General features: G+C 41.6%; 1 protein-coding gene across 1 annotated transcript; it reads right to left on the bottom strand.

Moving 5' to 3' along the window:
• Nucleotides 1-2,053: 2,053 nt before the first annotated feature.
• ARL13A (ADP ribosylation factor like GTPase 13A) lies at nt 2,054-16,563 on the bottom strand. Its single transcript, XM_036271724.1, has 8 exons — nt 16,508-16,563; nt 16,060-16,130; nt 6,451-6,700; nt 5,461-5,563; nt 4,494-4,681; nt 3,813-3,903; nt 3,496-3,715; nt 2,054-2,145 (listed from the first exon to the last, which is right to left on the bottom strand). Exons 1-8 carry the CDS (start codon nt 16,561-16,563, stop codon nt 2,054-2,056), a joined length of 1,071 nt encoding a protein of 356 aa, XP_036127617.1.
• Nucleotides 16,564-27,118: the final 10,555 nt, after the last annotated feature.

The raw sequence follows: 27,118 nt of genomic DNA, 5'->3' as shown, positions 1-27,118 counted from the left end.
GGTATATAGTGGGCTATACCACCTAGGTTTGTGTAAGTACACTCTGTGATGTTTATACAATAACAAAATTACCTAACCACACATTTCTCAGAAGGTATCTCCATCATTAAGTGATGCATGATGGTATTTGGACAGGGAAGATAGAGCCCTGGCTCAGGTACACAGAAGATCTGGATTTTAGGAGCAGCTCTGTCAGTGATCTGTAAAGTCTTGGGCAAGTCACTTAACCTCTCTGTACCCTAAGTTCCTCATCTGTTTAACAACTGGGTTGGACTAGAGGCTCTATAACATTCTTCCAGCTCTATGACTAAAAGGCTGAGTCTCAGTCAGAATCCTGTCATACCCACGAGGTACCAGGTGTGGTTCTTAGAGATGAGGCCATATTGCAGTGTATAATAGGATATGACACAGAATTAGTGTCAGACCCTCCAAATGGGGTTCTAAGACTGATCATTCTCTGCAAAGTTTTTATCTCTCAGAAACAATTATGGGCTGGTTGGTTTATACTGCCTGGTGAGACCACATAGGGTAGGAGTTAAGAGCATGAGTACTGGCATTGGACCTTAGTTTGAAAACCAGTTCTGCTGCTTCCTAGTGGGTACCCTGGGACAAATAATTTGACCTCTCTGAACATCAGTTTCTGCCTCTGTAAGATGATGATAATAGACAACCTCATAGGCTGGTGGAGATGAAAAGCAATAATGTATGAAAGCACTTAGCTCAGGACCTGGAAAAATGAAAATGCCCAGTCAACTATGTCTATGACCACTATTGGTGTACTCATTGCTATCAGTGTAACTCTCCAGATGTGGGCATGGCTAAACTTCAGCATTTTTCCTGGATATAGTCTTTTCCTTCTAGATGGAGTTCGAGAAAAGCATAAATAGATTATTCTGGCCTAAAGCAGCTGAAGAGTCAGATCTGGGTTTAGTTCCCTGCTCTGCTTCTTATGGGTTCTGGGACCTTGGGCAAATTATTTAACTTCTCTGCCCTCATCTGTACAATACAGGCAGGTATAGTGCCTATCCCCAAGGGTTGTGATGAATATGATATAATGAATGTGAAGAACTTAGTGTTGTGCCTGACATCTAGAAGCCACTCAATAAATGGTGGTTGTGATACTGACGGTGAAAGTAATCATCATTGTAAGAATAAATGATTACCTCCACTACAACTACCCTTGTTGGCGTGGGGAGTTGAATGTGTTCAAGTTTGTACAGATTTTGCATACCTAACCAACTGTTAGGAGAGGCAGCAGTTGCTATTCCTGAAGGGACAGCAAAGAAATTGTTGCCAGACTTCACTGACAGTGGCTGGGAATTTAACACTGAGTTGTTTTTGGAAGCGTGACGGAAAATGATTCAGCAAACCATAATTCTCAGCAGAAAAGTTCTATTTATTTCTGCCAGTCCCCTCAGACCCAAAAACTGTAGGGCGAAATGTAATTCTAAACTGGCCCTGTACTTCTAAGGCTCAATTTTAGTTGGTCAGCCAGAACATGTTCACAGACTTCCTCAGGAGCAACTGGGTGCAAAGATGTGTGGTCTGTATTTTTTTTCAAGGTTGTCTTCATTCTCAAATGGATGCTACCTAACTTTTCTTGAGCCTCTAAGTGGGTGTAAGATTCTTTTGATGGCTAGAATGCAGAAGTAAAGGAACAATAGGAGATCTCAGGAATGTGATGTTCCAGTAGGTGGAGTTGTAGGGGACAGTAGGGGTGTTAACAAATAGAAATCAAAAAACTGAAGTAGTCCTAATGTTTCTGGAGATGAGCCCATATGCTGAGGGAGGGATATTAGATGTTTCTTTTGATGTCCCTCCATTTTCCTCTTTAGTATTCTGTTAAAAGTTGAAAAAGAGAAAGAAAACAGCCAGTCACTGGAAGTGAAGCTAATCTCCAGGCTTCTTGTCCTTCCCAGACCACTCCAGGTTAGGAAGGTGTTGACCACTTTCTAAGGAAGTGTAGACTGCACCTCACCAGGCACCCCCCTCAGCCCTAGCCTTATACTTTCTCTCACTCTTGCTCTCCCCTCTCCCCTTCATTTAAGGAATACTAACCACAAGTTTCAAAGATGTCTTCATAGGCATCTTCCAGCATCATCTCCTCTTCATGCCAGGTAGCCATTCTCTTTTTTGCGCTGGGTTCTGAGGTTATAGAAAAGAAAAATGAATTTCAATTATGGACAGAGATTTAGGGGTAATTTCTGATATCAGGAAAAACACTTCCTGTATTCCTCTACCATATTTATTGCACTCAACTCTCATCTTCACCCCCCATCTCCAGATCAGTGCCTCTTTCCCCTTCAGTGCCCCTGGCCAAGTCCAGGCCCTTCCGTATAGGTGTTACAACTCAAGACTCTGGGGTAGCCTAAGGGCCAGATCCCTTGGAGAGCAGAGAGGACATTATAATATTGATAGTTGACCATCACAGTGACTGGGGTCCCAGTGAGCACTGAGGATGAGGGGCAATTAACAACAATGGGCCTTCAATTGTCACAGTTGTTTTTCTTTAATGCCTTTATTATATTGGGGAAAATCATATATGATTATTATAAAAAGAAAATTTCCAATAAAACAAAAATCCAAAGAAAGGCACCGAGGCCTTGTACTTCTCACCTAGTATATCACAACTGGAGAAAATCACTGCCAACATTTTAGTGATTTTTCTACAGATATTCTATGCATGTGTACCCATTATGCTGTAAATGCTATGCTCTGACTTACTATTTTCTCTAACAAAACATCGGGTTGTGTAAAACTTTCCATGTCAGTAGATATAAGTCAACAATAGCCCTTTTAATATCTGCATAGTATTCCATTGTATGGATGCAGCATAATTTAGTTATTTCACTTTGTTAGACATTTAGCCTGTTTCCAACTTTTAGCTATTGTACACAATGTTGTAACTGAACAATCACAAGCATCTTTTTGGGGGGTACATGTGTAATTATCTTTGGATATAGTTAAAAAAATGAGATGATTGATTCATAGGGTTTCCACATTTTTATTTTTTAAAATTTATCTTTATTGTTCAAAGTATTACAGATGTCCCTCCTTTTCTCCCCCATTGACACCCTCCTCTGGGTTTCCACATTTTTAAAGTTCGCTCTCTTTCTCTCTCTCTCTCTCTCTCTCTCTCTCTCTCTCTCTCCACACACACACACACACACACACACATATATGGAGAAAAAGAGAGGAAAAAACTCCCCATAAAGATTGCTTCAATTTGTACTTCCACCACTAAAAAAGATAACTATTAAGATAACTCTATATCCATTCAAACAAAGATTTTGTGTCAGCCAGTGCTGAGCAATCATACAGGAGTACCAGGTGATGGTCCTCAAGGACTCTCTCAGTCCTTCATACACTTCTCCTGACCATCAACCATAGTATGAGAAAACAGTTTCAGACTCAAAATAGGAATGCTGTTTTATAAATTGTGAGAAAAGGTCTATATATTTTTTATTCTCTGACTAACCACTGATTCAGTGTTACCTTCAAAAAGATTATCATCATCAATGTAGTACTCATCATCATCATCATCATCATCATCAGTATAAGTTGCTGGGGGCTGAAAGTCAGCACTGTGGTTGTAATGAGGCTCAGTAATGATCTGAGCTTCACTGTTCCCAGAACATTCATCTTCCTCCATGGATTCATCTAAAGCAAATGTCACTGATACATTCTTTTTAGGTCTTAATCTTAAGCCTTCTTTCTGTACAGAAAGAAGATAAAGAGGACAAAAGTCAGTTGGGTGCCCAATAGTTTAGAGATTGGTCCCTGTGGCAATAACATTTAAAGAGCCAATTTACCTGTAGGATTGGCTTTAGGGGCCTAGCTTCCATTGAATGTTGTCCTAGGGGCTGTTCTTTTTCTTCTGACATTTCTATGTTGATAGGGAAGCTAGGGAAGATGAAAAAGACAAAGCAATAGTGAAAATAGGCACACTTTAAGCTCTTTAAACAATGCATTTAAACAATGAAAGGGACAATAGAGCAAGAGAATATTTAGGCCTTTTACTCCTCAAAACCTGGATCACCTCCTGGTTTTTTTTTTCTTTTTCATATTCCTCTTCTCTCTTTCCTTATTATCGGATCAGAGAACTATAAGTGAAGAATGTAGGGTGGCTTCAGGACATCCATGTAGAGAATATTGCCTATAAGCTCCTTAAGGGGCTTGTGTTTCTTTTCTCCTCTACACACCAAACCAGGGAATAGAAACCCTGTTTTGGAGAAGCTCTAATGTTGATGGGTTGGTTTTGCCTTTCTGCATCTCATCTCACTAATGTGACCACTCAAGTTGTGCCAGGGGGAGGGTGTACCTAACAATGCTGGAAAGTTTGTGGTCACTGACCTAGCCTCATTTGAGCCAACTGATCTTGAGAGACTTGCTCAGAACCACACAGAATCCAAACATCTCCCAGAACTCCCTGCTTATGTTGAAGATTGACTTCTGCATATGTTCTTATCAACCTAATAGAGGCAGCTCATTACCTGTCTGGTGCACATCTTTCCTCAAAGCCTGTAGTATTCTTGGAGGTTGGGATGCTCCAGGTGAGTGACTGCTGGAGAGCACACAGCTCTTCCTGTTTATTCTGAATGGCAGCTAACAGCCAGCGCAGCCCTTCAATTACGGGCTGATGGTCCCTTCTTTGGAGGTTTTGAATAGCTGAACAGGGTTCCTGTGACAAAAGAGAAGACTCCAGCTTAGGAACCTGGGACCACTGGGGACCACAGACCCTATCCCTCTCAGCCAAGGAGCAGAGGTACACATAAGCTCTGCTGTGTCTAGAGAAGCTCTAAGACTTACTAGGAGAAACAGTATTCACACCTGAAAAGATAAAAGAAAGCTACAAAAGCTAAGATAATTTAATAATGTGGTTGTGGGTAATGTCTTGGATGTGTGACGTTGGGCAAGAAACTCAGTTTTTGAGCCTCATCCATAAAATGAGGATACGAAACTTCCAACTTTACAAAGCAATTTTGAAGGTCTAATAAGAAAACAGATGTGAGTGTTATAAGAGTGATATTATCACCATTGAGTCAGAAATTATCACTGTAGCCCTGACCGGTTTGGTTCAGCGGTTAGAGCGTCGGCCTGCGGTCCTGAGAGACCCGGGTTCGGTTCCCGCTAAGGGCGCGTACCTCGGTTGCAGTTTGTCCCCGGCCCTGGTCGATTGTGCAGGTGGCAGCCACTCGATGTGTTCCTTTCACATCGATTTTTCTCTCTCTCTCTCTGCTCCTCTCTCTCCCTCCCACTCTACCTGAACAAAAAATGGAAAAATATCCTCGGGTGAGGATAAAAAAATAAAAATAAAAAAAAAGAAATTATCACTGTAGATGTTGCCTAGCAGGTAAAGGCTTTGCCTGGGATCCAGTATATGGGGCTGATTATGGAATGGCACAAGGTATGCATCAGCTGGGCTTGAGAGGGCAAGGGAGAGGAGGAGTTGACACTTACCAATCGGCACATGGACTTGTTGTTCACTATTCTTTCCAGGAATAGATATTTAATAATATCACAAGGTAAGAGAGCGTTCTTCTTGTCTTGTTTGTTTGCCAGTCTAGAGCAGGGCACAGGAGAGAGGGTGGGAAGAAGAGAGGAAGAGTGAAATAGAAATAGAGGCCAAGGGCAAGAAAAGAAGGGAAATAGGGGGAGAACCAATTGTGGTACAACTGCTACATATCCAAGAACTAGCTTTAAAGACATACATAATGAAATGAGCCAGACATTTTTCTAGCTAATTCTCAATGAAGGAAATAATAGCACAAATTATTTGAATTCAAGATCATCCCCGGACCTCATTTCTTGCTTCCTCTCTACACTATACTATCACATTTTAATTAGAATTGCTAATTGGAATATGGACAGATTTGGAGTTTTTAAACATCCTCTCTCAGACTCTGTTCATGCTTGAGTTGGAGGTGCTAATGAGGAACAAAAAATGCAAAAAGGGAGTAGGGGTTGAGGATTGATGGGCCATCTGAAGTATCACCCTGGAATCAGTGCTAGTTACATGACTCTTGGGCAGTCTGGGAAAGGAGGAGGCCATTGGCATCAATTATACAAAATAGGGGTGGTTTTCTGCCACCATTTCAGGGTCAGAGACTGAAGCCAGAAAAGATAAACAAATTCAGGAAGACAGTCTTCAGGAAGAGTCAAGGGATGGGAGTGGGAGATTCAGATATTAATCGCTATTTCTCTTTGATGCTTGCCTTCAAAATTACCTTTGCACAATTAGGTAACATGTTCACCCATGGCAGTGTATGGTAGAAAGTATCTCTTGAAAACAGATCCCAGAGGACTGGGCCACACCCCCCTCACTGAGCTGAAGGGAAGAGGAGGTCTAGCTGGATGTGACAAAGGGACCACCCAGCTCTTCCTTTGTCTACTTGTCTCCTAAAGGCACAAAATGAGAAGGGAAAATTGATCTCAAAGACAGAGGCTTACAGTAGGATGGGTTTTCCTGCCACTCTTGCATCAGACAGCAGATGTGTTAAGGTGATCTTCACTTCCTGCATGCGTCCTAAGTCGCTGGAATCCAGGACAAAAACAAGCCCATGTGCCTGTGCGTAGTAGTTGGGCCAGATTTCTCGGCCCTTCATATCTCCATTCAGGTCATAGATGGAAACTTCATATTCATCTAGCAGGACTGTAGTTAGTTTATATTTCATACAACTCTCTATCTTGCTAGGAAGTACTATATATAAGGGAAGAGAGGAGAAGCAATCACAAAGCAAAGGGATATAGTTAGATGAAAGAATTTATTAAATAAACTTTGGCTAGAGCCTGCCCTGAGGAATCCCACTGATGCATCCTGCCCTCCTGCTCATTCATGGATTCATCTTCCTAAACCAGCACTTTGCCCAGGCTACACTCTCCTGGCTCAGTAACCTTCAGTGAGTGGCCACTCAGGAGAGAATATAGACTCCTTTGCTTTCTAATCTGCCAGACCTATCTCTACCCTGTCTGGTGTCCACAGTGTCCCTGGTACACACCCAGTCTCTTCCTCTCTCTGCTCCTTGGCTTACATTCCCCCCACTCCACAAGAATGCCATAATTTTTTGTGTCCTGAGCCTTCACAAGATGCTATTCCCGCAACTTAGAATATTTCTTCCACTGCTCTTTCCTTGGTTAATGCCTATTTTTTAAAAAATATATCTATTTAGGTCTTGTTTTCTCTAGAAAGTTTTCCCTAACTCACACCACCATCCCCTAGTCTGGATAAGGTGCCTTTCTTCTGGGCTTACCACTATCACAGCACATACGACATTGTTATAAATTCAACTATATACTTATCTGGGTTATGAACTTCAACAGGACAGGAACCCTTTCAATTTTATTCACCATTATATTCACAATGCCAAACACAGAAGCTGGCACACAGGTGCTCAATAAATATTTATAATAACTTATGATAAACGAATGGATGAATTGGAGGTTCTTCTTTCTCACCCTTTCTTCAAGGCACAGGAAGGCTTCTTTAGGAAAGCCTCTCTGACCTCCCTCATTGAACACATGGTTCGTTAAACTGTTCCTTTATTTCATTCTGTGTGTGCCATGTCTCCTCAACTAAAATAGTGAGGAAGGGCCCTGGCCGGTTTGGCTCAGCGGTTGGAGCATCGGCCTGTGGTACAGAGAGACCCGGGTTCCGTTCCCTCTAAGGGCATGTACCTCTGTTGCAGTTTGTCCCCGGCCCTGGTTGGTTGTGCGGGTGGCAGCCACTCGATGTGTCCCTTCACATCGATGTTTCTCTCTCTCTCTCTTCCTCTCTCTCCCTCCCGCTCTATCTGAACAAAAAATGGAAAAATGTCCTCGGGTGAGGATAAAAAAAATAAAATAAAATAAAATAAAATAAAATAGTGAGGAAGGGGCTCTGCATTAGCGTACACACAGTAGGTATTCAATAAATTTTTATGGTGCCTATTACCATGGATGAGTATGAAGTCCTCTTCATATCGCCTTCAAGAAACCACACCAAATTAGATACATTTTCCCTTTCAAGGCCATGGCTAGAGCATACAGTTCCATAGGACATTCCATACCTCATTCTGCTCCCATAGAAATACAGTTCAAAAGGACAGTCTTTATACACATTCCAGTATGTTAAACTGACAGTTCTGACCTAGCTCTCTGCTCATATATGTAGAAAAATGATTTTATAGATTCTCTATACTCATACCTGGAAATTCTAAGGACACAATCAGTAGCTTTTTATTTCTAGTCTCAGATCTACCTGTGATTTTTTCCATAGGATTGGCAAAATGAGTCATTTGGCTGAGAAGTTAGTAAGATGCTTTCAGATCTTTGGAAATGTATGATTATATACACATTTACGTGTGTGTATATATGCATATATTATCATTACATTTTAATGTGATCTTTTTTATTAATCTTTATTGTTGAGTGTATTACAGATGTTCCTCATTTTCCCCCCTGACCGCCTCCTCCCCACTCCCTCACCCCTCTTGCCTTTTCGCACACTGTTGTCTGTGTCCATTGGTTATGCATATATGCATATAAGTTCTTCGGTTTATTTCTTCCCACCCCCAACCCCCCTTCCCTTTGAGGTTTGTCAGTCTAGCAACCCATTTGTACTTCTTAATCCCTTCACCTTTTTCACCCATCCCCCTATCCCCCCTCCCATCTGGCAACCAACAAAACGTTCTCAGTATCTATGAGAATTTTTCTGTTCTGCTTGTTCATTTTGTTTGTAGATTCAATTGTTGATAGATATGTATTCATTGCCATTTTGTTTGTTCATATATTTTATCTTTTTCTTCAAAAAGACCCTTCAACATTTCATATAATAATGGTTTGGTGGTGATGAACTCCTTTAACTTTTTCTTATCTGGGAAACTCTGTATATGGCCATCAATTCTAAATGACAGCTTTGCAGGATAGAGTAACCTCGGTTGTAGGTTCTTGCTTTTCATCACTCTGAATATTTCTTGTCACTCCCTTCTGGCCTGCAAAGTATCTTTTGAGAAATCAACTGACATTCTTATGGGAACACCCTTGTAGGCAACTGCTTTTCTCTTGCTGCTTTTAAGATTCTCTCTTTGGACAAAGAAGGCCACTACATAATATTGAAATGATCTATCCAACAGGAAGATATAACCTTGATAAACATATATGCACCCAATATAGGAGCACCAAAATATATTAAAAATCTTCTGGAGGACTTCCAAGGAGAAATCGACAACAATACAATCATAGCAGGGAACTTCAACACCCCGTTGACAGCACTGGATAGATCCTCTAGACAAAAAATTAGCAAGGAAACAGAGACTCTAAATGAAGCACTAGACCAAATGGATTTAATAGATATCTACAGAGAATTACACCCCAAAACTACAGAATTCACATTCTTCTCAAGTGCACATGGGACATTCTCAAAGATAGACCACATGTTAGGGCACAAACTAAGTCTTTACAAGTTCAAGAAGACTAAAATCATATCAAGCATCTTCTCAGATCACAATGGCATGAAACTAGAAATCAATTGCAACAAGAACATGCAAAGACATTGGAACACATGGAGGCTAAACAGCATGTTATTAAACAATGAATGGGTCACCGAGGAGATCAAGGAAGAAATTAAAAACTTTCTGGAAACCAATGAAAATGAACACACAACAACACGAAATCTATGGGATGCAGCGAAAGCAGTTCTGAGAGGGAAGCTCATAGCACTACAGGCCTACCTCAAAAAAAAAGAAAAATTTCTAATTGACTGTCTAACCTCACAACTTAAAGAATTAGAAAGCAAACAAAAAGAAAACCCCAGAGCAAGTAGAAGGAAGGAAATAGTAAAGATCAGAGCAGAAATAAATGACATAGAGACCGAAAAAAACAATTCAAAGGATCAATGAAACAAAGAGCTGATTTTTCAAAAAGATAAACAAGATTGATGGACCCTTAGCTAGACTCACCAAGAAACAAAGAGAGAGAACCCAAATACACAAAATCAAAAATCAAAGAGGAGAAGTAACAACCAACACCACGGAAATACAAAAGATTGTTAACAACTACTATGAACAACTATATGGCAACAAATTCGACAATCTATGCGAAATGGACAAATTTCTAGAAACACACAGTCTCCAAAAACTGAACCGGGAAGAGATAGAAAACTTGAACAGACCAATAACAACTAAGGAAATTGAAGAGGTAATTAAGACTCTCCCAGCAAACAAAAGCCCAGGCCCAGATGGCTTCACGGGGGAGTTTTACCGAACATTCAAAGAAGAACTAACACCCATTCTCCTCAAACTATTTCAAAAAATTCAAGAAGAAGGAAGACTTCCAAACACGTTCTATGAGGCCAGCATAATTCTAATTCTAAAACCAGAAAAAGACACTACGAAGAAAGAAAACTACAGGCCAATATCCCTGATGAACATAGACGCCAAAATCCTAAACAAAATATTAGCAAATCGGATCCAGAAATACATCAAAAATATTATTCACCATGACCAAGTGGGATTCATTCCAGGGATGCAAGGCTGATACAATATTCACAAATCAATAAATGTGATACACCACATAAATAAGATGAAGAATAAAAACCACATGATCATATCAATAGATGCTAAAAAAGCATTCGACAAAATCCAGCATCCATTTCTGATAAAAACGCTCAGCAATCTGGGAATAGAGGGATCATATCTCGACATAATAAAGGCCATATATGAAAGACCTACAGCCAACATCATACTCAATGGACAGAAACTAAAAACATTTCCATTAAGAACAGGAACAAGACAGGGATGTCCACTTTCGCCACTCTTATTTAACATTGTACTGGAAGTCTTAGCCACAGCAATCAGACAGGAAGAAAAAATAAAAGGGATCCAAACTGGAAAGGAGGAAGTGAAACTGTCATTATTTGCAGATGCCATGATATTATACATAGAAAACCCTAAAGACTCCATCAAAAATCTACTAGACTTAATAAATGAATTTGGCAAAGTAACAGGATACCAAATTAACGTCAAGAAATCAGCGGCATTCTTGTACACCAATGATGAACTCACAGAAAGAGAAACTGAAAAAACAATCCCATTTACCATCACAGCAAAAAATTTAATATACCGAGGAATAAAATTAGCCAAAGAAGTAAAGGGCCTATTTGCAGAAAACTACAGGTCATTGAAAAAAGAAATAGAGTAAGATATAAAAAAGTGGAAGCACATACCCTGTTCATGGATTGGAAGAATTAAAATGTCCATACTACCCAAAGCAATCTATAGATTCAATGCAATCCCCATCAAAATACCAACGACATATTTCATAGAACTAGAACAAATACTTCAAAAGTTCATATGGAACCAAAAAAGACCCCGAATAGCCACAGCAATCCTGAAAAAGAAGGACAAAGTAGGTGGGATCACAATACCAGATATCAGGTTATACTACAAAGCGACTGTAACCAAAACAGCCTGGTACTGGCACAAGAACAGGCATATAGGCCAGTGGAACTGAACTGAAAACCCAGAAATGGACCCAAGGCAATACGCTCAATTAATATTTGACAAAGGTGGCAAGAGCATACAGTGGAGTAAAGACAGCCTCTTTAATAAATGGTGTTGGGAAAATTGGACAGCTACATGTAAAAAAATGAAACTAGCCCATCAACTTACACCATACACAAAAATAAACTCAAAATGGATAAAAGACTTAAATGTGACCCGTGAATCCATAAAAATTCTAGAAGAAAATGTAGGCAACAAAATTTCGGACATCATACGGAGCAGAATTTTCATTGATACATCACCTAAGGCAACAGAAACAAAGGAATAAATGAACAGATGGGACTACATCAAACTAAAAAGCTTCTGCACAGCAAAAGAAACAATCATCAAAATGGAAAGGCAACCCAGTGTAAGGGAGAACATCATTGCCAATGATGTATCAGATAAGGGGTTAATTTCCAATATATAGAGAGAGCTCATATAACTCAACAAAAGGAAGACAAAGAACCCAATTAAAAAATGGGCAGAGGAGTTGAATAGACACCTCTCCAAACAGGACATACAAATGGCCAAGAGACATATGAAGAAATGCTCAACATCACTAATCATCAGAGAAATGCAAATTTAAACAACAATGAGGTATCACCTCACACCTGTCAGAATGGCCGCAATCAACAAATCATCAAACAACAAGTGTTGGTGAGGGTGTGGAGAAAAGGGTACACTGCTGGTGGGAATGCAGACTTGTGCAGCCGCTGTGGAAAACAATACGGTGTTACCTCAAAAAATTAAAAATTGAACTTCCATTTGACCCAGTGATCCCACTTCTAGGAATATACCCTAAGAAGCCTGAAATACCAATCAGGAAGAATATATGTACCCCTATGTTCATAGCAGCACTATTTATAATAGCTAAGATCTGGAAACAGCCCAAGTGTCCATCAGTAGATGAATGGATAAAAAAGCAGTGGTACATATACACAATGGAGTACTATGCAGTGGTAAGAAAGAAAGATCTCTTAAAAAATTATAGCTTTCAAATAACGTACAACTTTCAGTCACAACTTTGATGTGATATTTGCTATGTCAGTGGTTAGAGTACTGGCTTGTGGACCAGAAAGGCCCGGGTTTGGTTCCACTAAGGGCATGTGTGTTGGTTGGTTTGTCCCGGCCCCAGTTGGGCAACCAGTCGATGTGTCTCTCTTACATTGATGTTTCTCTCTCTCCCTCCCTCCCACTCTATCTGAAGATAAATGTAAAAATGTCCTCAGGTGAGGATAAAAAAAATAATAAGTGACTAGTTAAGAATCTAAAAGTAATTTAAATTTGTTTCCTATATCAAGGGAAGCTTTATATTATTTTTCCACATCCTATCAAAACATTTTCCCTAGTCATTTTTTTTTCTTTTTTCTTGAAACCTTACCTATTTCTTTAATAATGAAATCTGTTGTTGGTAAACCCTAGAAGCCAAGAGAAGTTGTTCTCTGATACTTTACATTTCTCTCTTTTTCTCTATTAATTCATAATCTTCCTGAGGACAGGTAATGAGTGTAATTCATCTCTATATCCCTGGTGGAATAATTCACAAAGCACAAGAGTCTGGGGATTGTCGGCTTTTTTTTTTTTTTTTTTAATCCTCACCCGATGACACTTCCTGATATTTTTTTCAGATAGAGTGGGAGGGAGAGAGAGAGAGAGAAACATCGACATGAAAGGGACACATCGAGTGGTTGCCACCCACACAACCCAACCAGGGCCGGGGAAAAACTGCAACCGAGGTACATGCCCCTAGGAGGAACCGAACCCGGGTCTCTCTGGTCCTCAGGCTGACGCTCTAAACGCTGAGCCAAACCGGCCAGGGCGATTGTCAGCTTTTGAATTACATCGGGGTGATAAATTCCTACCCTATACCAGCTGAATCAGAATCTCTATGCTGGGACCCAAATATTTGCATGTTTAACAAATTCTATATTTAACAAAATCTCCAGGTGATTCTTCTGCACTTTAAAGCTTGAAACCCACTACCCTAGAGAGCAGAGCAACTCATGCCTGTTGTATCTCAGCATCATCTGGTGCTGCTTGTTAAGATTTTGATTCCATGGGCCCTTCCCAGTCCAAAGTGTCTGAGCTTCCAGGTCCTGGATAAGTAAGTGTGAAAGCGCCCCAAGTGATTCTGATTTTTGGCTCTCAGTACTCACTATACTAAAGGATCACCTATGGAGCTTTTAAAAACTGTAACATTAGGCCTCCTTCTCTGAGGATTTGATGCCATACATCAAGGGTGGGACTCAAGCATCATGTTTTTTTTTTGTTTTTTTTGTTTTTTGAAGCTCCTCGGGTGACTGAAATGTATAGCCAGGTTTGAGAGGCACTGCTCTAAATGCCCTTATTTAGGGCACCTGCTTCTGCTCATCCTTAGGGTTTTCACCCCATGTGACCATGCCAGACAAAACCGTTATAGTGAATGGTGTCATTGAGAATAATGGCTTCTGTCCCAGATATTTTATAGCTGGCATCTTCAAATGTTCACACAAGTTACTACTTGTAGATTGGAATTTCCTTCCTAGGCTATAATCTGTTCTTGGCAATCAAAAACATTTGCAGGGGCAGGGGAGGTGAGCTATGGAATATAGGGTACAGAGCAGGCTACTAGATTGGCTCTGGTAGTCTTGTATGGACAAGCAGTGGACTGAGACATTCCTTAGAATGTGACATCAGTGGCACTTTGCTTCCTGGCCATTAGAAACTTCTCTGTGAATGAAGTCACAACTCCAGGCTCTATACTCTAGAAATTAGAATGGAAAGCAGATACTATTCTCACAGACAAAATAGCATACGGCTAATTGCAGATGAGTGCTTCCCCAAAACGGCTGCCCATCAGAAACACCTGGAGAGTTCTTACCCTATAGATTCCCAGGCCCTACCCAGACTGCCTGGGAATCTAGGATCGGGGCTGAGTGGGGGTTTTAAAAATTATCCTGGTGTTGTTTACCTTTTTATCATGTTTGCTTATCAGTATTGGAAGAGGCAAGGAGTCAAGTTTGCTGCCTCTAGGGTGGGATACTAGGCTGAACCATTGGCTAAAATATAATGCTTGGGGCTGCCTCTCTGACAGTGGGGTGGGGGGAGTTATAAAGAAGCAACAGGTAGCCTGAAGACAATGGTGGGATAGGGGAGACCATTCATTCCACAAATATTTACTAAATACCTACCTGATGATACTAAAAGTACAGGGACTAAAGATACAGAGCTGAAAAAATATCCATTAATTCTCCTCAAGGGTATAACAGTCTAGGGAATGGATTTGCAGTTGTGCAATGACGTTGTGATAAGTACATGATAGAAGGAGGCATGGAATAGTGTGAGAGCCAAGGAAGAAGGCACTAGGTATTAGGGATGGATTTCCTGAGGTCAAGCTTAAACTGTGTCTACAGGCGTTTGATTAAACAGGTAAATAATGGAAAGGATGAAATGCTAGGTAGTGAGGCAGCATTACAGAAGGCACAGGCATGTGAACTAGATCATATGATGGCAGATGAATGGCAAGTCATTTGTTTTGGCTCTATCAGGTCACATGCAGAGAGCATGAGAAATGAAGCTGGAAGAGAAGTCAGAGACCAAATCTCGGAGGAACCTGTGTGCCTCTAATAAACTTAAGGTTTATTTGAATACAATGGGGAGGCATTGAATGGTTTTGAGCAGAAACGTGCCATAATCAGATTTTTGCACTAAGTCCTTCAGGAAACTGTGTTGACTGAATGCTGGAGGGACAACTAGAAATGGAAAGATCAGTCAGTAGGCTGTTGCTGGAGTTCAAGGAAACTGATGCAGGTTTCCAGTAGGGCAGTGGCAGAAGAATTGGGTTAGCCCTTTCCTGTATTTTGCTGAGGGCTTCCAAGTTATATAAAACTCAATCATATCATCATACCCCCACTTTTATTTAATAAACATCAATGGAGGGCATCCTATGCCAACCTATGTGCCGGGCTCTTTGATTCATTGGCTAGCAGTAAGCTGTGTCTTCACGACTAGAATAAGTAGCTCCCTGAAATTGTGTAACTGCTTCTTGAAATGCCAAAGTATTAAACTGGAGATCTGATATTAAAATTGCATATCTCTGAACTGACAATGTTTCTGAAGTCCCAACCCTCTATATTAACTGTTACAAAGTGTTTCATGTTATTAAATTTCTTCATCATCCCACACTTATCTCTTGATCTAGATCAAATTCCACTTTAATTGAGCTCTGAAACTACTTTTTCAATCACGTTATCCTTCATAATTGACTGCAGTGCTTTCCAAAGTTCGAGTACATTCATACTGACACTATTCGAGGACCTTCAATTAGGATATCTTGTAAAAAAAAAAAAAAAAAAAAAAAGGTAGACGGTGACAGACATTATGTGAACAGGCTGATAATAATACCTCAGGAGAGGATTGTGTGTGTGTGTTGGGAAGTGCTCATTTTTAAAAGACGGAACCTGAGGGCCGTGAAGTAAGGCTAGGAAGGAATGATTATTTCCATTGGTCCTTGGGGCCCATGAGAGACTTAATCCAGTATCTAATGCTTTTAGTTCCTTACCTCTGTGGAAGGTCTCCATAAAAACAGTTTTGCCTGAATTCTCCAGACCAATGATGATGATGGTCACATTCCTGTTAATGGAAAAGAAAAATGAGCCAAAGCCTTGAAAGCAGTTAGTTCTTAGGCTAAACAAATAATTCTACTCTTCCTTGGTGTTTGGGGCTCTGCCTACAGTAGTCCCAACATATGTACTATAAAAGGCACAGCCAAGGTGGTAGGAGGTGATGTAGGACACCATCCCCAAGGTCTCCAAGGATGCTTTTCTTTCTTGAGTCACTTGCTTTGTAGAGTTGGCCATTCTCCTCAAACCCTGTCCTCAATCTTGCAGACACTGACTAATCACTTCCCCTAACAATGTATATCATGAAGATTTATCCCATGAGGGACTGTGGGCAGATACATTGGAGGAAAAGGTGGAATAGGACTAGGGAAATAATTATAATATTACCTTCGTGTCTCTTCAGTATTTACTCGAGGCCAGCAGGATGACAGTAGCTTGAACATGATTCAGCTTAACTCTATAATATTAATATAAACAAGAAATTAATAAACAAGAAATAAATTAATAAACAAATAAACAAGAAATTAGCCCCATTATTAACACCGAACTTGTCAGCTATGACTACACACATGCTAATAAACAGAAAGCCTGGGACGGACAGAAGTCCATTACTTCATTCTAGCCACCCTTGTCTATAAATGTCATAGAGCAAGTGATGAGTAATCTTCAACTCTAGTGGCAGGTTCCTGCAAAATTGGGTGATTTCTTGTTAAAACAACCTACATAGGCATGATGGCATCAGATGTGGCCTGTCCCTTCAGGCATAGATCATTCCTGTTAGGAATATTTTCATTCAACCTTGAGTGGGGTAGGGTGGGGTGATGCCTTGGAGAACTAGCTTAGATTTCAAGAAAGACCTATTGGGAGACCTGTTCTAAGTAACAACTATCTACTGTGCTTGGTTCTCTTACTGTTTCTGCTTCAAAAATGTTGGTGTTGGTGATCCATTGTCATAGATTTCATACAATTCCTAGAGAGGTAAGGGATCTTAGAAATCATCTAGTTTAATAGATTTCAAACATCAGTCCAGGTGCCCCACTCTCAAAGATTCCCTGGGAACTGCATAAGCTCCCCAGATTTCAAAGTGCAGCCATATTTGAAAATGATTGCCTAATTAAAAAGGATAATTTAGAAAATCAAGGTTCATCCATGTTGTAGCATGTATTAGTATTTTGTTCCTTTTATGGCTGAATAATATTCCATTATATACCACTTTTTGTTTAGTCATTCATCAGTTTATGGACATTTGGCTCTTGTGAATAATGCTATACACATTTTTGTACAAATTTCTTTGTGGACATATGTTTTCAGTTCTCATGTATATATGTACTTAGGAGTGTAGTTGCTGGGTCATATAACTTGATGCCTAACCTTTTGAGGAAGTACCAGACTGTTTTCCCAAGTGGCTGCAATATTTCATATTCCCACTAGCAGGAGGGTTCCAATTTCTCCACATCCTTGCCAACATTTATTGTCTTTTGTTTGTAGCCATCCTAGTGGGTATGAAGTGGTATCTAACTGTGGTTTTGATTTAAATTTTCCTGATGACTAATATACTGGAGCCTAGAGCTGGGGGACGCTCTGGTTGGGTTAGCAAAGTATTTTGGCTGATACTCATATGGGCTTTGCTTAGCTCTCTGATGAGCACAGTGTATGTGCCAGCTTATCAATGGATAACAGCACGGTTCTCCAGAGTCATCCACTGTTTTGGTGAATTGTCATTCCCAAATAGGAAGTCACATTTCATAGCATTTCTTAGAGCACAGCTTGTTCCCTAGGAGATCATTTGGCTTCCAATAAGGACCTCCTAGAGAATGGCTTTGGTTTATGCTAGACAAAAGGGAAACCTTATATATGGTCTGTGAGCAAAACCAGCTTTGTACATGAAGCTGATAAGAGCTGGAGGCTGAAACACCAGAGCCTGATTGTCTGGGTTCCACAATAGCCATCTCCCTTTGAAATAAGCCAGTAGCAGCTTCATGCCTATTTTCTTATACTTGGCAGAGCTTTCTAGCTTGAGCTCAGACTCTCTATATTTATTAGTGCCACCAGGAAAGGTCAGACTGGCATCACACAAGTTCTTCTTTAAAAACGTATCATAAAAAAGGCTTAGTGGGATAACTAAAGAGGAAAATTATTGCACAAGAGCTTACTGGTCATTTCTTTCATTTCCAGTGCCTCTCCTAGGTATTCTGGGATGAAATAACCTAAATTCAACCTACTGTTCTCAGATTTCTTATCTGTAGACTGGAGATAATAATATATTTTGCTTACCTTGAGGTGGTTAAGTACTTATCAGATTAGAAGTTGGTTCTTTATGGATGAAAAACATAAGATATGTAGAGTGAGAGGAAGATATATTGAGATTTCTAATCTTCATGCCAGATTAACAGCTCAGTTGCCCATTTATGAGGATATAGCAATGACCTAACAATGGCTGTCAATGTTCTGACATATTTATGGCAACCCCTGCCTGGTTCATAGCAACCAAACTCACATCTTTCTACCTTGTATGATTACAGCTAATTACTAAATAAATTTTTAGTCATCATATATTTTTTTTAGTTTACAAAGTATTTATATAGAATTTACAGTGTGCCAGCACTCAGGCACTTTATATATATTAACTCATTTAATCCTTATTACAAAATGACAAAAAGTAGGGGCTATCATTTCTACTTTTAAGATATGAGGTTCACAGCAAACTTTTTTTTTAATGAGTAGAAAGAGTACAGTCTAAAATAGCAATAAAAAGTATTTTAGAGTAAATTTTTAAAAGAGAGAGAGAGAGAGGAGGTTCACAAAGAGGTCACATAACTTGTCCAAGCTTACCCGGCTAGTAAGTTATAAATCAGAATTGAAACCCAGGTGGTCTGGCCTCAGAGTCTGTATATTAGGTTAAGGGTCTTACAAGCTGTGTGACTGAGAAGACCTCGGTTATCAGAGAAACTTCCCCGCTTTGTGCCTTTCCATCTCTTCTAGCCAAACTATACCGTGCTTATTCTTTTTTCAGTAAACTTTAAATTTTTTTTCTTTATTGATTTTTAGAGAGAGGAAGGGAGAGGGAGAAAGAGATAGAAACATTGATGAGAGAGAACATCGATTGGCTGCCTCCTGCATGCCCCCCACTGGGGATCAGGCCTACAACTTGGGCATGTGCCCTAACTGGGAATCGAACTGGTGACCTCTTGCTGCATGGGTTGACGCTCAAACACTAAGCCACATTGAGCCACACTGGCCAGCTTCAGTGAACTTTTTTTTTTTTTTCAATTTGTATTAATTTATTTTTGTTACAGATGTTTCTCTCCCCCTCCTAGACACTTGTGAACTTTTTAAAAAGTTGACATACAATATGATATTAGTTTCAGGCGTACAACATCATGATTTGACATTCATATACCTTATGTTGTGATCACCACAATAAGTCTAGTAAGCATCTATCACTGTACAAAGTTATTTAGTGAACTTTTAAAAAAATAAACTTTTTTTAGAATGGTTTTAGATATACAGAAAAATTGCAAAGACAGAATAGAGAGTTCCCATATTCCCTGCACCCAGTTTCCCCTAGTGTGGTGCATTTGTTATAATTAATGAAACAATGTCAACACTTGATTATTTACTAAAGTTCATGATTTATTCACATTTTATTAGTTTTTATTTAACGTCCTTTTTCTTTTTCAAGATCCCATTTAGGATACCATAGTACATTTAGTTGTTAAATCTCCTTAGCCTACTCTTGGTTGTGACAGTGGTACAGACTTTGATTTTGATGACTTAGGAGTACTGGTCAGGTGTTTTGTAGACGCCCTTCACTTGGTGTCTGTCTAATATTTTTCTCAAGATTACATTGGAGTTATGTGTTCTCAGAAGGAAAACCACAGGGGTAAAGGCCCTTCTCATCACATCATATCACGAGTACATGCAATCAATATGACTTATTGTTGACGATGTTGACCTTGATCACCTGGCTGAGGTGGTACTTGTTAGGTCTCTCCACGGTAAAGTTACTTTATTCTCCCATGGTCATTCTGTGCTCTTTGGAGGGAAGTTACTATGTGTAACCTACCCTTAATAAATGGAGAGTTATACTCTACCTCTTTGAGGGTGGAGTATCTACATAAATTATTTGGGATTGTTCTATATGAGAGGTTTATCTAGTTTCATCCATTTGTTTATTAAATCATCTATTAATATGGTATGGACTAATGGGTATTTATTTTATACTCTGAGTTATAATCCAATAGTACTTTATTTACTTGCTAAATTTATTCTAGCTTTGGTATTGGGAGTTCTTTCTACTTCTGTGTTCCTTTGACATACATCCACTCTTTTTTTTTTTTTTTTTTGCATTTATCTTCAGATAGAGCGGGAGGGGGAGAGGGAGGAAGAGAGAGAAACATCCACGTGAGAGAGATACATGGAGTGGTTGCCACCCACACAACCACAACCGGGGCCGGGGACAAACTGCAACCGAGGTATGTGCCCTTAGCGGGAACCAAACCTGGGACTCGCCGGTCCACGGGCCGACGCTCTAACCGCTGAGCCAAACTGGTTTGGGCTTTTTTTTTTTTTTTTTTTTGACATACATCCACTCTTGTGGTATATTTTTTTTTTCTTTTGACTACTTCCTCTCTTGCTGGTACTGTAAGAGGCTTCATGCTCATCTTCTGTATTCCCTGCCCCAGTCTTAGAATCAGCCATATCTCCAAGGAGCCATGGATCCTTTCATTGGAGAATGGTCTTAGAAACCAAGATCTGGGTACTAGATATGTTCATTGCTACTGGAGTCTCATTGCTTCTAGGCCATCTTGGATGACACAGTAAAGAAATATATGCAGGTATACTAACTTGTGTATATACACATATCTATAAACATTTATGTGGTCATGTTTATCTACATTGTACTACACATGAGATCATACTGATGTTTTCAAATCTACCCCATCACAATGTGGATCATTCTAGCCTTTTCCCTTTGCTTGGCTATAACCTCCCACTCCAACAATGAAAAACCTGACTTCTACCATCCACAGAATATTTAATTTGAATGTTTAATTCCAGTACACAGCTATAGCAGTATCAGAATTGTTAACTTATATACCCCCATGGGAAGCCACTTGATCAGCTAGAATATAGTGCTATGTACACTTCCTTTTACCTTTAATTTACAGATTCCACTTATTTCCAAAGTTACTTGGGTGAACACACTTATACTATCTCCTTCAATAAAGTTGTTTCATACATTTGTAATACACATCCTGTGATAAGTTAATTTTATGTGTCAACTTGAGTGGACCACAGAATGCCCAGATATTTGGTCAAAATAATTCAGGATGTTTCTGTGAGGGTGATTTTGGATGATATTAACATTTAAATAGAATGAGTAAAGCAAAGTGTGCTTCTTAATATGTGGGTCTCATCCAATCAGTTGAAGGCTTAAATAGAACAAGAAGGCTGCCCCTCTCCTGAGGGGGAAAAAAAAAAAAAAAAAAGGATTCTTTCTTCCTGGCTGTACTCAAAAGAAGACATTGGTTTTTTGCCTGCCTTCAGACTCAAACTGAAACAGTTGTTCTTCCTGGTTTGAGCCTGCTACCTTCAGACTGGAACTATACCCATCAGCTCTCCTGGAACTCTAGTTTGCCTATTTACCTTACAGATCTTGGAATTTGTCAGATTCCAAAACTGCATGAGCCAATACCTTATAATAAATCTATACACACAGAGAGATACACAACAAATAAAGAGGAAGGAATCCAAACACAACATTACAGAAAGTCATCAACATACAAAAGAAGAGAGCAAGAGCATAAGAAAGGAACAGAGAAGAACTACAAAAGCAATAAGAAAACAATGGATAAAATGGCAATAACTACATACTTATCAGTAACTGCTTTAAATGTAAATGGATTAAATGTTCCAATCAAAAGACATAGGGTGGCTGAATGAATAAGAAAACAAGATCCATTTATACGCTGCCTAAAAGAAACCCAGTTCGGATAAAACACACACACACACACACACACACAGACCAAAATGCAAGGTTGGAAAAAGATAATTTCTGAAAATGGAAAAAAAAAAAAAAAGAGCTGCAGTAGAATACTTACAGCAGACAAAATTACTTTAAAACAAAAGCCAGGAATCCGAGATGACAGTGGAGTAGGTGGAAGCTACACTCACCTCCTCCTAAGACAAAACTGGAATTACAACTAAGTTATAGAACAATCATCCTGAATAACCAACTGAAGAGTACCTGAAGAGAAGTCTTACAATGAAGGAATTACAGAAGCCAAATTGAGACTGATAGAAAGGGTGGAGACATGAAAATGGCTGGCCCCGCTCCCACGGGTGGCAGCTGAGATCTAGGGGGAATATCTCAGTTGAGGGGGATCCCCCTGAGAAGCATGGGGTCTCAAACCCAAGCCGAGCTCCCCATCCCCGAGCATCAGAGCCAGGACGAGGCACCCATATAACATCTAGCTGTGAAAAACAGATGGTTTCTGTCTGTCAGAGAGAGACAGGAGTCTGCTAGAGACACAGGCACCTTCTTGAAGGGCCAAAACACAAAATTTAATTTGCAGCCACTCAGCCTGGGCTGCAGCAGAGGGAGGGCTGAACAGACTAGAACTGCATGAAGAGAGATTGGAGTTTGTGGTTCTCGGGGGAGAGCTGAAGGGACAGCTACCAGGATTCCTGTGCTGAGTCATTCTCCCATGCTGAAGACACCATCTTTCTTGAGTGGAGCACTCCCCTCTGTGCAGTATCAGCCTGGGAGAAAGCAACAGCCTCACCCTCTGGACTGCTTTTGCCTCACCCTGCAGAGAAATGCCCTGTTGAGAAGTCAGCTGCCTTGGCCAGGTTGTACAGATCTGGGCAGACTGAGTGACTGAGTTGAGTGACTTTGGGGCAGAGGCCATTCCCCTACCATTCCCATGAATCTGAATGTTACTTCCTGCTCACGGAGATCTGTCAGAACCCCCTCCAGGCTCTGGAGGCCCCAAATGACCAACTCCTAGTGGCTCTGCCCTGCCAAGGTCAGGGCAAATTCTGGCACAGACTGAGTTGTGTGGCTCTGGGGCAGGAAACACCTCCCCCACCCTCCCCAAAGCCTAACAAACACTGCTCCTGTTATAACTCAGTGCCATTGACCCAAACTCCCAGAGGCCTTCACGACAACCAAAGGGGTTGTCAGTTTACTCTTTTACTGAAGAACATTCTTCACTAACTAATCCCTAAGTAATCGCTAACCCTGGGGTAATAACTAACCCTTGAGTAATCCTGGGGTCGGCGCCAGAGATAATCTATTGAAAACATCTTGACCTTTGAGATGTCTGGGAAACTGAGTAACAGGTAATTAACTAACTGCTAAATTCCGCTTCTGTAACATGCTTGCTTACACGTAGCACCCCCCTTACAAAATCCTATAAAAAGGAGCCATTTTAGCTCTCCGCTGCCGCAGTTACTCCTGTGTGGGACACACTGCAGGCCTGCGGACTTAGCTCAATAAACTCCTTTTGTTAAACCCCATCTCGGCGTCTGAGTTTGGTCGATCTCCTGGGTTACAACATTTGGAGGCCCCAGCGAGATCACCTCGAGGTCCCCCTCTGAGAGGGGTCGACCTCCTCAGGCACAAGGCGAGGCGCCTCCATCCTCGCCTCTACAAATTTGATCTTCTGACTGCGGCCAAATTCGGCTTAGGGTCTTCGCGCCACGTGGTCTTGGTAAGTGGATCGATCCATTTGTTTCTTTGTGTCTTTGGCTCCGGAGCATTTGGCGAGGCTGTACAGGCGGGACGCCGCACACTGTCTGCCTCTAATCAGAGTCAGGACGCTGACTTCTGATTTTGGAAGCCTAGGTGCTTCACTTTGAAGGTGTGTGTGTTCCGTGAGGGTGTGAGACTAGTCTCAGTGATTGTTCTTGTCTGTCTTCTGATTTTGTGTTCTTGTATGTTCAGCCTCTCTTTCTGCTCTAACTGTTTCACTTTCAGGAGAGAGGCCACGGGCCAAGGACCATCCAGGAAACCGACCCCCCTTGAATGTCTGCTCTCTAACTTTTCCGATTTTCTCAAAAGGTCCTGTAATTATGGGAAGCCAGCAGACCCCGGCTTCCTGAGGACACTATGTGAACTAGAGTGGCCAACCTTCGGGGTGGAATGGCCCTCGGAGGGGAGTTTTGACCCTAACCTCCTCTTCGCCGTGCGGTCGGTTGATTATAGGGTCCCTCACCCAGATCAACGGGTATATCTAGATGTCTGGATTGACATAGTATTAGACAAGCCTCCCTAGATAACAAAATGCAGAAGGGAGGAGCCCCAAAAGGGAATGAAAGCTAAGGTAGGAAACCATACCATCATGGTTGCAGCCCCAAAGGAGCGACCGCGGGGGGCAACCAAGGAGAGCCAACCAGAACCCCCTGGGAAAGCACCCAAACCCCGGTTATATCCGGTGCTCCCAGGGGATCCTGAGGAATCACTCCTAGAAGTAATGATGCTCCCGCCCTATGCAGGAAACACCTCGGGCGGGAAGGCGAGGGCACCCTCAGACGAGCCTCAGGCAAGAGCCCCAGGCCCGGCTGACAACGCCAGACTTTTGAGTCCCTCACATACACGGGACGGCACCCCTTATCAACCAGCCCGGGAACCGGACACCTCAGTCCCAATGCTCCCATTACGAGAGGTGGCCGCAGCACCCGGCTCTATGGGCCCGGCGCGTATGATCTATGTCCCTTTTCTTTTTTTTTTTCTTTTCTTTTCTTTTCTTTTATTTATTTTTTTATCCTCACCCGAGGACGTTTTTCAATATTTTGTTCAGATAGAGTGAGAGGGAGAGAGAGAAACATCGACGTGAAAGCGACACATCGAGTGGTTGCCACCCACACGACTCAACCAGGGCCGGGGACAAACTGCAACCAAGGTACGTGCCCTTAGCGGGAACCGAACCCGGGTCTCTCCGGACCGCAGGACGACGCTCTAACCGCTGAGCCAAACTGGCCAGGGCTATGTCCCTTTTTCAACTAGTGACTTATATAATTGGAAACAACAAAACCTCCCTTTCTCGGAGCAACCACAAGCTCTGATAAGTTTATTGGAGTCTGTATTCCGGACCCACCAACCCACTTGGGACGATTGTCAACATATCTTACAAACTTTGTTTACCTCAGAGGAGAGGGAGAGGATACGCGTTGAGGCAGTTAAGGCTGTGGTCGGGGATGATGCTGGCCCCGAGGGCTTAGATGATGAACTGCCTCAACGACCCCCTGAATGGGATCCAAACACTGGGGAGGGGATGCAGAGGTTACGCACTTATCACCGAAACCTCTTCAGGGGTCTAAGGGGCGCTGCTAAGAAACCCACCAATTTAGCAAAAATAGCAGCCACTATGCAAGGGAAGGACGAATCTCCCACGGCCTTTTTAGAAAGATTATTAGAGGCCTACAGAACTTATACCCCCTTAGACCCGGATGCAGATGGGAATAGACGGATGGTCAACATGGCCTTCATCTCAGTCAACCCCAAACATCAGAAAGAAATTACAGAAATTAGAAGGCTTTAAGGGAAAGAATAGAAGTGAGTTACTTGAAATAGCTCAGAAAGTTTTTCAGAACCGGGAGGAGCCCATTAAGGAGCAAACTAGGCAACTGTTTCGAATCTTGCTGGCAACCCCTAACAAGGGACCACTAGCCACCTATAAGGGGAATAAAGAACCATCTAAAGATAGACCCCAACTTAAGAAAAATCAATGCACCTTCTGCAAGGCTATGGGACACTGGAAGAAAGATTGCCCCAAGCTAATGGCAAGAAAAGCACAAGAAACCCCTACATGCTTACTCCTAGAGACTGAGGAAGATTAGGGGGGTCAGGGTTCCATCAATTTAGGCCCCCAGGAACCCATGTTAACCCTGACGGTCGAGGGAAAACAAACTGACTTCCTTGTCGACACGGGGGCCACCTATTCGGTCCTTCAGCAGGCCTCTGGAAAGCTCTCCTCCCAAAAGACATCGATTATAGGGGCGACAGGAAAGCCAAAAGCATACCCATGGACTAAGGCCAGAATCACTGATCTTGGGAAGGGCACTATCACTCACTCCTTCCTTGTAATGCCCGACTGCCCCTACCCATTGCTTGGCAGAGACCTGCTGCGAAAGCTGAAAGCAACTATAACTTTTCAAGACAATAGCACAATTCTAAGCTTAGGGAACCAACAACCTTCCACTATCATGGTTACAGTACCCCTTTCTGAGGAATATCTCCTTCAAGAGGAAATATCACCTCCCACTGGGGAAAGTAACTCACAGGATGTCTTGACTAAATTGGCCATACAGATCCCTGAAGTTTCGGCTGAAACAAACCCACCGGGGCTAGCCTCTCACCAGCCCCCTATCATTGTGCAATTGGCCAGCACTGCTACTACCATTCAAGTCAGACAATACCCAATTCCCCAAAAGGCCAAGGAAGGGATTGTCAAACATATTAAGAGGCTGAGAGATGCAGGCATTTTAATTCCGTGTCAGTCCCCCTGGAACTCCCCCTTGTTGCCCGTGAAGAAACCGGGAACAGAAGATTATAGGCCAGTTCAGGATTTGCGGGAGGTAAACAAAAGGGTTGAGTCTATCCACCCTACTGTGCCTAACCCATATACCCTCCTGAGTCTTTTACCTCCAGACAAGGTTTACTACTCGGTCCTGGACCTCAAAGACGCCTTCTTCACCCTGCCGCTTGCTGCAAAGAGCCAACCCATCTTTGCCTTTGAATGGACAGACCCTGAAGGGGGTTTCTCAGGCCAGCTTACCTGGACCAGACTCCCTCAGGGCTTCAAGAACTCTCCCACCATTTTTGACGAAGCCCGGAGCTGGGATCTCCTCAACTTCCGAGACAGCCACCCACAGGTAACCCTGCTCCAATATGTAGATGACCTACTCCTAGCTGCCCGGACCTCCGATGAATGCCTTGCTGCCACTCGAGCCCTTCTCATTGAGTTAGGCAAATTTGGGTACCGGGTATCC

The sequence above is a fragment of the Molossus molossus genome, unplaced genomic scaffold, assembly GCF_014108415.1.
Source record: "Molossus molossus isolate mMolMol1 unplaced genomic scaffold, mMolMol1.p scaffold_m16_p_2, whole genome shotgun sequence".
NCBI classification, from domain to species: domain Eukaryota; kingdom Metazoa; phylum Chordata; class Mammalia; order Chiroptera; family Molossidae; genus Molossus; species Molossus molossus.
The sequence above is the reverse complement of the archived record's forward strand: the minus strand, read 5'-3'. Positions and strand labels throughout refer to the sequence as shown.

What these genes read in the sequence shown, in the direction of transcription:
- ARL13A (XM_036271724.1), bottom strand. Translation starts at nt 16,563, where the DNA reads ATGTTCAAGCTACTGTCATCCTGCTGGCCTCGAGTAAATACTGAAGAG. An exon ending in TATGGAGACCTTCCACAGAG is followed by an intron (nt 6,701 to 16,059) that starts GTAAGGAACTAA and finishes CCTTATATATAG; the next exon opens with TACTTCCTAGCAAGATAGAG. An exon ending in TGATGATAATCTTTTTGAAG is followed by an intron (nt 2,146 to 3,495) that starts GTAACACTGAAT and finishes CTATAACCTCAG; the next exon opens with AACCCAGCGCAAAAAAGAGA.